We start from the raw sequence: 12,420 nt of genomic DNA, 5'->3' as shown, positions 1-12,420 counted from the left end.
AGAGATTATTGCCTCTGTTTTAGGAGTTTTATGGTTTCAGGTCTCACAGGTCTTTAATCCATTTCAGTTACTTTTTTTTTTTAAGATTTTATTTATTTATTTATTCATGACACACAGAGAGAGAGAGAGAGAGAGGCAGAGACACAGGGACACAGGCAGAGGGAGAAGCAGGCTCCATGCAGGAGCCTGACGTGGGACTCGATCCCGGGTCTCCAGGATCAGGCCCTGGGCTGAAGGCGGTGCTAAACCGCTGAGCTACCCGGGCTGCCCCATTTCAGTTACATTTTGTGTGTGAGAAAGAGGTCCGGTTTCATTCTTTTGCATGTGATTGTCCATTTTTCCCAACACCATTTATTGAAGAGACTGTCTTTTCCCCATTGTATAATGTTGCCTCATTTGTCATTGGTTAATTGACCATATAATGTGGGTTTATTTCTGGTCCTTGTATTGTTCCATTGATCTGTGTCTTTTTGTGTCAATATCATGCTGTTTTAATTACTTTTGTAGTATATCTTGAAATCTGAGATTGTGATACCTTCTACTTTGCTCCTCTTTCTAGAGTGCTTTAGCTATTCAGGGTCTTTTGTAGTTCCATGTGAGTTTTAGAATTAATTGTTCTAGTTCTATGAAAAATGCTATTGGCATTTTGATAGGAAGAAGCAGACACCCCACTGAGTCGGGGGCCCAGATGTGGAGCTTGACCTCAGGACCCTGGGATTATGACTTAAGCCAAAGGCAGATGTTTAACAAATGCACCACCCAGGCGCCCCTTTAGGACTCCTTTAAGGAAGACATAATACCTATTCTTCTCAAATTATTCCAAAAATAGAAGAGGAAGGAAAACTAGGAAAAAAAAAATGTCCTAGAGTTCACCTGTGAAGTCATCTGGTCCTGGACTTTTATTTGTTGGGAGTTTTTTGATTACCATTTAAATTTTTTTACTAGTAATTGATCAGTAATAGAAATTTTCCATTTCTTCCTGATTCACTTGTGAAAGACTGTATATGTTTCTAGGAATTTATCCATTTCTTCTATGCTGTCCAATTTGTTGGCATATAAGTTTTCATATTTATTATTCTCTTATAATTCTTTGTATTTCTGTGGTGTTAGTTGTTATTGCTACTTCATTTCTGATTTGAGTCCTTCCTCCTTATTTTTTTTATTTTGTTGTTTTTTTTTGGGGGGGGGTTTGTTTTGTTTTGTTTTTGGTTTTGCTGTATTTTTCCTTTCTCTCTCTCTCTCTTTTTTTTTTTTTTCTTAATGAGTCTAGCCAAAGGGTTATCAGTTTGGTTTATCTTTTCCAAGTAACAGCTCTTGGTTTCATTTATTGTTTCTTTTTTTTTTTTCCAGTTTCTATTTCTGCTTTAATCTTATTTTCTTCCTTCTCCGAGCTTTGGGCTTTGTTCTTCTTTTTCTAACTTTATATGTATGGTTAGATTGTTTGAGATTTTTCTTGTTTCTTGAGGTAGGCCTATATTGGTATAAACTCCCCACTTAGAACTGCTTTGGCTGTGTCCCAGATTTTGGCTCGTGTTTTTATTTGTGTGTATGTATTTTTTTATTTCCTCTTTGATTTCTTCATTGGGGTCTTTTAACTCCCTGATTAAGTTTATTCCTAGGTATTTTATTCTTTTTAGTGCAATTGTAAATGGAATATTTTCTGAACTTCTGTTTGTGCTACCTCATTATAGTATGTAGAAATACAACAGTTCTATATACCATATATTCTGCAACTTTACTGAATTCATTTATTATTTCTAATTTTTTTGCTGGTGTCTTTAGGGAAAAACACAGGGCTTTGAATCAGCTGCATTTAAGTCCCATCTTTTCCATTTCCTTGCTACATGGGCATGTTGCTGACTTATGTAAAACATTAGGGAAGGATTGGTAAGTACAATAAGTATATATTATAGTAACCGGCACATAAAGTCTGGGCTAAATTATAGTCCTCTTTTCCTATATGTGTGTTACTTTTTAGACGTTGCTGAAGGGCTCTGAAAAATTAGCACAATGTTTCTATCAGGAAAGCTCACCCTTCTTGTTATAAATATTTTGTCACTCACTTTTTTATTCACTCAACAAACACTTAACCAATCACTACATGTGAGGAATTGTGTTAGGGGACACAAAGATGAAGAAAATATATACCTCCTGCCCTCTGCGGACTGATCTAGAATTTGACTTCTGTTTTCTGAGAGAGAGAATGCAAATATGGCAAAATGGTCCCAACTAGTGAATTAAGGAGAGGGTACATGTTAATGGTACTTGCCTTTCAACTTCTCTCTGAATTTAACATGTTTTAAAATACAGTGTTGGGGAAAAACTGTATTTCTGTTACTTGGCAGTTGTAACTCTTTTTTTTTTTTATGAAGTTTTTTTTTATTTATTTTTTTTATTCATTTATGATAGTCACAGAGAGAGAGAGAGAGGCAGAGACACAGGCAGAGGGAGAAGCAGGCTCCATGCACCGGGAGCCCGATGTGGGATTCGATCCCGGGTCTCCAGGATCGCGCCCTGGGCCAAAGGCAGGCGCCAAACCGCTGCGCCACCCAGGGATCCCGGCAGTTGTAACTCTTGAAAACCATTATTACCTCCCAGTTTTTCAGCATGACGTTTATCAGATTATTTCCAGTCACCTAGACAAGAGCCTTAGAAGAATACTGATGGACTGTGCTGGGGATGGGATAGGAGAGGACAGCGAGGAAGTAACAGGTGTGGCTACCCGGAGCCACACAGCAGGGGCTCGGGGCAACTGGGCACTCAAAGATTGAGGGGGCCGAACCGGAAGTGGACGTGGAAACCAGGGGATGGGCTCCAAGTGTAGGCCCTGCCCTGCTCATTATCTAGGGTCCAGCCAGCTCTGACCAGTTCTCTCTGGGTGTGGGGGCACTTGTCACGTTCTGTGCTCTCCACTGCCAACCACTGACTACTGACATGAACCCTAGAGGTCAAATATGTGAGCTTTGGAGTGAGCAGCCCTTGTGTGGCTGTTTGCCTTGCAGAATGAACTTTGACAAGCTAGTTAGTCCTGTTGACAACAAGACTTGCTCTATGCTTGATGGAACTGCAGTAGGTTGTGTGTGGGACCTTAGTGGGACAATGCATGTCAAGTGGTTGGCATGGGGCTTATGCGTGTTGTTTGCTTAATACGTGCACAACAGCATATATACATAACCTTGGTCAACGGCGGGCACTACTGCACATCTGCACACTCGCAGAGAAAGCTCTGCTTGGTGCCTCGGCCTCACTCACGCCCACATCTAGGTCGTCAGCATGTTTTGTCCTCCCTGCTTCCAAATACACAGCTTCCCCTGTCTCAGCCACCTCGCCACCTCATGGCCCTTCCTGCTTCTGCTCTCGTCCCCTCAGCCCGAGAACGTTCTCCACAGCAGACATTCTCAAGCCTAATGGAGAGTCCTCCTCCCGCTTAAGTCCTCCGTGGCTCCCAGCTGCCTTGAGTGAAACCCTGCCCCTAACCCTCACGTCGCGGCCTGTGTCCTGCCAGCTGTCCAGCCTCACCCCGTCTCTCCCCAGGGCTCACGCCTTCCAGCATGCTGGCCTTCTTTCTGTCCCTCAAGGAGCCCAGCGCTCGGCCTCACCTCGCAGCCTTTGTGCTCACTCCCTCCTGCAGTCTCCACAGCCGCCTGCCCGTCCCCCGGGTCTCCGTTCAAGTGTCATTTTCTGCACGAGGTCCTCCCTGCCCGTTATAAGGCTGTGTGCCATCTCCACCCTCACCGGTCACTGGTGTCCCGTTGTATTGTCTTCCAAGCACTTGGCACGATCTGAAATGATCTTGCTGGTCTAGTGCACCCTTGATTGTCTCCCTCATAGGATGGAGCTCCAGGGAGCCTCCCGTTCATCCAGGATACAAGAACCTCGTGTCTTGTTCATGGTCTTAGACCATAGCAAAATCCCACAGCCCGTGGGGCTGAGGCACCAGAAGTTTACTTTCCTGCAGTTCCAGAGGCCGGAAAGTGCTAGATCAAAGTTCTAGCACAGTTCGATTTCTGGTGAGAGCTCTCTTCCTGGCTTGTAGATCAGCCACCTTCTCACCACAACCTCTCAGAGTACTTTCTCTCAATTCCCTCTTGTATCCCTGTGGAGAAATGAGAGAGAGAGAAAGAGATCTCTCCGGTGCCTCTTCTTAAAGAGACACTAATCCTATTGGAGCAGGGCCCCACCCTTATGATCCCATTGACCCTCGACTTCCTCTTTGGAGGCTGCATCTTCAAAGACAGTCACCCTAGACGTTGGGGCTTCAACTTAGGAAGTTCAGGGCCACGGGATGCAGACATCCAGTCTATAACATTCACCACTGTGGCCTCGGCACCAGAACCTAGAAGACAGGCTGGCCCATAAGAGGCGCTCAGCAAATATTTGCTAAATTAATTAACACATCCCGGAAGTCCACTGCCCTGTCAGCTCATCTGTACGTTGCCCCACGTCTGGACTCCATCCCGCAGGTCAGGGTGTGTCCCTGTACATCCCCCAGGCCGCCATCAATGCCACGGTGGAGGAAGACATCCTGCTGTCGGTGGACTACTCCTGCCATGGGGTCCCCACCATCGAGTGGAAGTACACATCCAGCTGGGGAGCCCAGAAGCTCGTGGAGTGGCGGCCGGGGACTCAGGCCAACATCTCCCGGAGCCACCAGGACAGGCTTTGCACCTTCGACAACGGTTCCATCCAGCTCTTCAGCGTGAGCGTGAGAGATTCTGGCTACTACGTCATCACGGTGACAGAGCGCCTGGGGGGCAGCCAGTTGGGCACCATCGTGCTGCACGTGTCGGGTAAGACGGGGCCGGGCACCCTCGGCATGGCCAGGCTGTGGGAGAGACACCCCATGCCAAGAAGGGCCCGACCTTCCCCTTCCCGCCCGCAGAGATCCTCTATGAAGACCTGCACTTCGTTGCCGTCTTCCTGGCCTTTCTGGCCGCCGTGGCCGCGCTGCTCATCAGCCTCATGTGGGTCTGTAATAAGTGCGCATATAAGTTCCAGCGGAAGAGACGCCACAAACTCAAAGGTAACTCTCTGGGCCCCGTGATAAGCCGGCCTCACGCTCACGGCCGCAGGGGGCGCGGGGCATCCTTGTCCCCCCCAGAAACCACGTGCGGCCCATCCGCGGCTGAGCCACTTGTATTTGCTTTGCAGAGAGCGCAACGGAGGAAATCGAGCTACAGGACGTCGAGTGTTAGCCACGGCTGCGCCCACTTACGTTCCTACCTCACAGGGAAAATAGCATTTTGCAGCCAAAGGAGCCAAGGCGTCCCGTGCACCCTCCGAGCCTCCTGCCCCCCGCGTGGAGGGCCTGGCGCCGGCCTGGCTGCTTGCTGGGCACCCACGCCAGGGTGGCCCGGGCCGCACGTCCCCGCCGAGTGCGCAGCCAGCCCGGCCTGGCCGCCCGTGCTCTTGTCCGCTCTGCTGTGGGAGCTACTGTGAGAAGCTAGAGGACGTGCCTGCCCCCCCAGAGGGAGAGCCCGGGAGGCTGCCAGGCCCTGGTGAGGTGGTCCGAGCGGCCCAGGTCCTGGGCTGACGCCTTAGGGAGAAGGAGCTTCACCTGTTCCCGAGGAGTGGGCCCTAGAAGCAGGAATAGGGAGAAAATAACCTTTCCAACATTCATTGGATTTCTCTCTTCTGCAGCCCCAACTTAGGCTGGTGTGAGAAAAACAGATGTTCTTGTCCTCAGTGGGCAGAGACGGGGGTCCAGATGGCTTCCCACCCAGCCGGGTCATGGTGCCTGTGTGAGAGGGAGCCTGCACGGGGTGGTATGACTGGCAAATGAGCTGGGGCTTCAGACCGATGCTCCTCAGTCACCAACACTTTGTGTCTAGTCGGGCCCTCGCGCTCTCCCGAGTGGGCTGAGGAACGCTTGGCACTCACCTACCTCAGGGGCAGGGTATCCGTGCAGCCCACAGTGTCCAGACGGCCCACCGAACAACTGGAGGAAAGCATGAGGATTCTTCAAGGATCTGGAAAGCAGTAAGCACTCTACTGAGTGCTCCCCACCGATAAAATGCTCTGGGGTCTTGGGGCTCCAGGTGAAATGAGGGACTGGATCACAACTGGCCTTGGCTCTCATCCTCAGCTTGTTGGCCACTGTGTTTACTTGAAAATGTCTCCATCCCGCCTTGCATTTGGCAAGCTCTAAAGTAGCATGAATTTATATTCCATTATCTTTTCTCTCTGTAACACTGTTAGCTACAGAGCAGAAGTACCATCCTGGTTACAGTGAAGGCTGAGGTCAGGAGCTGTGTCACCTGCAAATTCACCCATGTGGATGTGAAGGAGAGCTAGAACATTCCCTTCTCTTTTCCTTAAGTCTTCAATGTCTACATCTGTTTCACTTCCCATGTGGCAAGTAAGAATTTGCATGGAGAAGTTGGGTAAGAAGCCGTTCTCTAAATTCACGGTTACCAGAAGAGATCTTTTGGAGTAGTCAGACAGGAGCTCTTCGATCTTCCAGAAGGACTCTAAAGGCACTACTCGATTCAAAAGGCAAGAGAGCAGTTGGTCCACACAACTGATTTGTAGCTTGAGCACCTGCCACAGAAGGTTCTCACTCTCAGGCACACCTGGGTCCTTTCAGGCTCTGGGCTGGGACAGGTTTCTTGTACCAGTCCCCAGTGCCGTGAAGAAGTGGGGTGGGAGTAGCAAAACAAAAAGAGAGTCAAGGATAATCTGATTAGTTTTTTTCTCCTCTTTCACACAGAAGGCCCATCAGTGGGAAACCGGTTTGGATTTGGGCAGCTGCTGGCATCTCTGTGTCCTCTGTCACACTTCCTGCTTTCCAGAACTTCTCAGCTTGTCAGAAGTCAGGTGTGGTTATCTTCAGAATAAAAGGAGAAATGGAGGGGCACCTGGCTGGCTCAGGAGGTAGAGATGTGACTCTTGATCTCAGGATTCTTAGTTCCAGCCCCATGTTGGGTGTAGAGCTTACTTAAAAATAAAATCTTGAAAAAGAAAAGGAAATGGAAAAGCATACCCAGTGAGAGGCTTCCATTGACAAACCCAAATGTAAAATAAACTGCCCCCCAAAACTCATGAAAAGTTGCTCCCCCAGCTTTCCATTTCTTTCTTTTGCACTTTTAAAGCTCCTCCATTCTGAACATTGTCTTGGGAAGTATTTGATTCCTGAGCCTGAAGGATTATTTTGTTGTTGTTGTTTTTCAAAAAAGAAAATACCAAATTCTAGAGGTTGACCACTGGAAATGTTAAGCTATAAGTTATGTTTTAAGCTGTGAACAAAATTAAAGAATGAAATAAAGCCTGGAAATAAAGCCCTGGTCCTTTGTGTGTGAGCCCAGTCCCGGCAGGCCCTGGGGGCCCTGGGTGAGGTTTCCATCAGCTGTGGGCAGAAGCAAAACCCTCAGCCACCGCCGTGTGTCTGGCACATTTTTTAAATGACAAGGGAATAATAATATTGATTCTAACTATAAACATTCTTCTGCAATCCTGAAAAACGACCACTAATCAGCCCATTATTCAGCCCTGTGTCTTCCCGGAAGACGATTTCGAAATTTTTGCTTCCAGAATATTAATCGTAATTCAATTGGGTCCTTTCTGCTTCTGGGAAGGGCTGAAATAAAGATGCGCCCGTTGTTCCCCCTCGTTCAACAGTGTGTAAGGTGCAGGACAGAACGTCCTCTCAGATTGCAGTCTAAGAAATCAAAAAGGTATTTACTGTCCTTTCTCATTTCACGGTGTCCTGGGTAGGGAAGGAGGGAGGAAGGCCATGGGGGGGGGGCATACCCCTCGTGGGCTCACTCCAGGCGCCCTCAGGATAACCAGGTGATGGGTGTGTGGCCAGGGCGGGAGTGCGGAGACCAGCCCTGAGCAGAAGCCTGCTGGGAGACCGCGGGGCCTGGGGGAGGGGGAGCCCTCTCCTGTCATTGGTTTCATATCCCAGCCCAGGTGTCTTGGGCCACTGGTGGGGACACAAGGAGGCACCTCGGGTCTAGGGAGCAGGGGCAGCCCTGTAGCTACTGGTGGCCCATCTGTCCACAACACAGCTTCCCTTGGCGGTGGCACCTTTCCAGCCCTGGCGACATGCTCTGTGCTTGACTTCCACTGCCCTTCCTTTAAAACTTGGGTGGGTGTTTTGGCTTGGTTTCATTGCAGAGGGGAGAAATGCTTTTTTTATTTTTTTTTATAAGAACTTATTCATTTGCGAGAGAGCAAGAGCACAAGCAGGGGGAAAGGCAGAGGGAGAAGCAGGCTCCCCACTGAGCAGGGAGCCCCACACGGGGCTCTATCCCAGGACCCTGGGATCATGACCTGAAGGCAGAGGCTTAATCCACAGAGCTGCTCAGGTGTCCTGAGAGATCTTTCTTTAAAATTGATATTGCGACACCTGAGTGGCTCCTTTGGCGAAGTGTCAGACCCTTTCTTGATTTGGGCTCAGGTCATGATATCAGGCTCTGTGCTCATCATGAGTTTGCTTGTCCCTCTGTCCCCCCTCTTTCTTTCTTTCTTTCTTTCTTTCTTTCTTTCTTTCTTTCTTTCTTTCTTTCTTTCTTTCTTTCTTCTTTCTTTCTTTCTTTCTTTCTTTCTTTCTTTCTTTCTTTCTTTCTTTCTTCTTTTTCTTTCTTCTTTCTTTCTTTCTTCTTTCTTTCTTTCTTTCTCTTTCACTTTCTTTCTTTCTTTTCTTTCTTTCTTTCTTTCTTTCTTTCTTTCTTTCTTTCTTTCTTTTCTTTTTCTTTCCTTCTTTCAAATGAATAAATCTTATTTTAAAAAAATAAAATGAGGGCAGCCCAGGTGGCTCAGCGGTTTGGCACTTGCCTTCGGCCCATGGAGTAATCCTGGAGACCTGGGATCGAGTCCCACATTGGGCTCCCTGCATGGAGCCTGCTTCTCCCTCTGCCTGTGTCTCTGCCTCTCTCTCTCTCTCTCTCTCTGTGTGTGTCTCCAGAATAAATAAATAAAATCTTAAAAAAAAATGATACTGGAGTCTGTACATAAAGTCAAAAGTAAAGTTCTCCCTCCTTTCTGAAACTTCATTCTTACTGCCTGCACAGTGCAATCCCTAACATGGATAAATTAGTCATTCAATGAAAAATTACTTTTCATCCAAATGACATGTACAACAATACATCTTTCTTTGACAGCAATCTCTCTTTAAGGGCAGACTTATTCCTTTGACCAGGGTAGCTTCGTCTTGTTAACTGCATTCAGCTCTGTTCCTTGCAATCCTTCCCTCTTTCAGGACTTCAGAGTCAATGTTTTATAATATTGGTGGGGTTTATTTTATTTATTTTCTAAAGATTTTACTTATTTATTCATGAGAGACAGAGACACAGGCAGAGGGAGAAACAGGCTCCCTCTGAAACGCAAGAAGCCTGATGCGGGACTTGATTCCAGGACCCTGGGATCACGACCTGATCAGAAGGCAGACACTCAACCACTAAGCCACCCAGGTGTTCCATGTTGGTGGGTTTTTTTTTTTATAATTTTTTAAAATTTTTATTTATTTATGATAGTCAGAGAGAGAGAGAGAGAGAGAGAGAGAGAGAGAGAGAGAGAGAGAAAGCAGGCTCCATGTACCGGGAGCCCGACGTGGGATTCGATCCCGGGTCTCCAGGATCACGCTCTGGGCCAAAGGCAGGCGCCAAACCGCTGCGCCACCCAGGGATCCCTGTTGCTGGGTTTTATTGTAAAGCTTATCAGAGGCCGTTTAGGGGAGGGGGAAAGCACATTGTTCATGTAAAATCTAAAGGTTTAGGTGTAGGGGATCCCTGGGTGGCTCAGTGGTTTAGTGCCTGCCTTCAGCCCAGGAGACCCAGGATCAAGACCCACATCGGACTCCCTGCATGGAGCCTGCTTCTCCCTCTGCCTGTGTCTCTGCCTCTCATTCTCTCTGTGTCTCTCATGAATAAATAAAATCTTAAAAAAAAAATAAAGGTTTAGGTGTAGATTTGACCTTATGAAGCAGATACACAGGTAGGTTGAATTCCTTTGATGCAACAGATTGGTGACTCTGCAGGTGGCTCTGGCCCTAAAATGCTCTTTTCCTTTAGGCCTCTCATGGTTTGCAAGAATATTTTACTAATCAAATGAATGTATTGTACAGTTTTTAAAAAGATTTTTATTTATTTATTGAGACAGAGACACAGGGAGAAGCAGGGAGCCCGATGTGGGACTCGATCCCGGGTCCCCAGGATCATGGCCTGAGCTGAAGGCAGCGCTAAACCGCTGAGCCACCTGGGCTGCCCTTAATCTTTTTTTAAATCACATAAATAAATATAGCCAAGACTTTAAGAGAAGTGTACATTTTTAACCTCAGAAAGCATTGGTTTTTGTTTTAGTTGAAGTATAATCAACATGTAATGCTATGTTAGTTTCAGGTGTCCAACACTGATACAAGTCTATATATTACTGCTCACTCCAGGAAGGATAGTCCCCATGTAACGTTACTCCAATATTGACTGTGTTCCCTGTGCTGTACTTTTAATCTCTGTGATTTACTTTATAACTTGAAGTGTGTGCCTTTTAATCCCCTTTATCTATTTCACCCATCCCCGACCCACCTCCTCTCTGGCAACCACTAGTTTGTTCTCTGTACTTAAGAGTTTGTTTCTGTTTGTTCCTGTGAGTTTAGATTCCACATTCATATAAGTGAAATCCTATGGTATTTCTCTTTCTCTGACTTAATTCATCTAGCATTATACCTTCTAGGTCCATCTGTGTTGTCACAAATGCCAAGATCTCATTCTTTTTTATGGCTAATATTCCATTGTGTATATATACTACATCTTTATCCATTCATCGGTTGAACACTTGGGCTGCCTCCATACCTTGGCTGCTGTAAAGAGTGCTGCAGTAAACACGGGGTACATATCTTTTTACTTCCTTTTCATAAATATCCAAGCAGGGGAATTACTGGATCACATGGTGTTTGTTTTTAATTTTTTGAGGACCCTCCATATGTTTTCCACAGTGGCTGCACCAGTTTGCATTCCCACCAGCAGTGCATGAGGGCTCCTTTTTCTCCACATTCGTCAAACACTTTAGTTCTTATCTTTATTTTAGCCATTCTGACTGGTATGAGGCGCTACCTCATTGTGGTTTTGATTTGCATTCCTCATGATCAGTAATGAGTATCCTTTCATGTGACTATTGTCCATCTGTTTTTCTTGTTTGGAAAAATGACTATTCAGAGCCTCTGCCCATTTTTTAGCCAGGTGTTTTGTTTTTGGTGTGGATATTTATCAATTCTGCATATATTTTGGATATTAACCCCTTATTGGCTCTATCATTTGCAAATACCTTCAGCAGGCTGCATTTCTGTTTTGTTGATCATTTCCTTTGCTTTGCAGCTTTTTATTTTGATGAAGCCCCAATAGTTTATTTTTGCTTTTGTTTCCATTGCCTGAAGAGACATATCCAGAAATGTTGCTAAGGCTGACATCCAAGAGATTATGGCCTATGTTTTCAGTTTTATGGTTTCAGGTCTCACATTTATATCTTTAATCCATTTGAGTTCATTTTGTGTATCCTTTAAGAAAGACAATTTATTGAAAAGACCGTCTTTTCCTCATATACTCTTGCTGCCTTTGTCATAGATTAATTGATCATGCAAGTGTGAGCTTATTTCTGGGCTCTACCCTGTTCCATATATGCTACTTTTTTACCTCAAACTTCTCTCTCATCCATCATTTCAAGCCAAATATAGTCTGTTCTAGAACAGATGTTTTATAATCAGTAAATAGGGAAACAAATACAGTATATAATATGGAAGTTTTCCTGGTTCCTAATCAAGGGTGCCAGAATATTGAGAAAAACCCATTGGCCTTTTGAATTCAACTTTTAGGCAAGTAAAAATGAGTGCCGGTATTTGGGGCTCCTGTACCAGTAATCTAGTCCTCCTCTTTTGGATATTCAGATTGGTCTCAATTTTTCACGTCTACAAAATAAGATCCTCAACAGTCCTTACACAGCGATCTTTGTGAATCTGTGCTTTGTCAAGTATGCCCACGGGATGAATTTCCAGAAGTAGACTTGTAGCTAGGAAACCGCAAACTTTAGAACAAACACCGAGCTCTGGTCAGTGACAAAGTCTGAGCAGCACTCGTGTCATGGTGCTTGCTATTTTGGACACAGGGTTTTTCAGGGGTGAACTATTATGTCTGTTCCCATCCCGACATGAAAGTCAAAGAGCCTTTGGCCCCAAGTACATAAGGCAGCAAGGAACTAGAGTAGGGAGTGCAAGAGAACAAAGGTGTAGAAAGAGATCAGCCACAGAGCATGGCTTTCAAAATGAGTTGGAGAAAATGAAAATCTTCATGGCCACAGATGAGCTGTCTTTATAATCTGTAAATCTGAACAATGCAGGACATTCTAAAATGCTTTCTCCTACTGATAAACAAAAATAAAGCTGGCGTCTTAACCACTTACTGAAATCTAAAAGGCTTGACTTTTAGAAAA

General features: G+C 45.8%; 1 protein-coding gene across 1 annotated transcript in view; it reads left to right on the top strand.

Annotated features, from left to right (window-relative positions):
- Positions 1 to 7,264, top strand: part of VSTM5 (V-set and transmembrane domain containing 5) — a 32,274-nt gene extending 25,010 nt beyond the window's left edge. The window contains exons 2-4 of the mRNA XM_055320317.1: positions 4,464 to 4,790; positions 4,883 to 5,023; positions 5,152 to 7,264. Of these exons, the coding sequence (XP_055176292.1) occupies positions 4,464 to 4,790; positions 4,883 to 5,023; positions 5,152 to 5,195 (512 nt within the window). The 3' untranslated portion in view covers positions 5,196 to 7,264. The remainder of the gene's footprint in view (positions 1 to 4,463; positions 4,791 to 4,882; positions 5,024 to 5,151) is intronic.
- Positions 7,265 to 12,420: the final 5,156 nt, after the last annotated feature.

The sequence above is a fragment of the Nyctereutes procyonoides genome, unplaced genomic scaffold (assembly GCF_905146905.1).
Source record: "Nyctereutes procyonoides isolate TBG_1078 unplaced genomic scaffold, NYPRO_anot_genome, whole genome shotgun sequence".
In the NCBI taxonomy this organism is placed as follows: Eukaryota; Metazoa; Chordata; class Mammalia; order Carnivora; family Canidae; genus Nyctereutes; species Nyctereutes procyonoides.
This window is presented reverse-complemented; position numbering and strand designations above follow the sequence as displayed.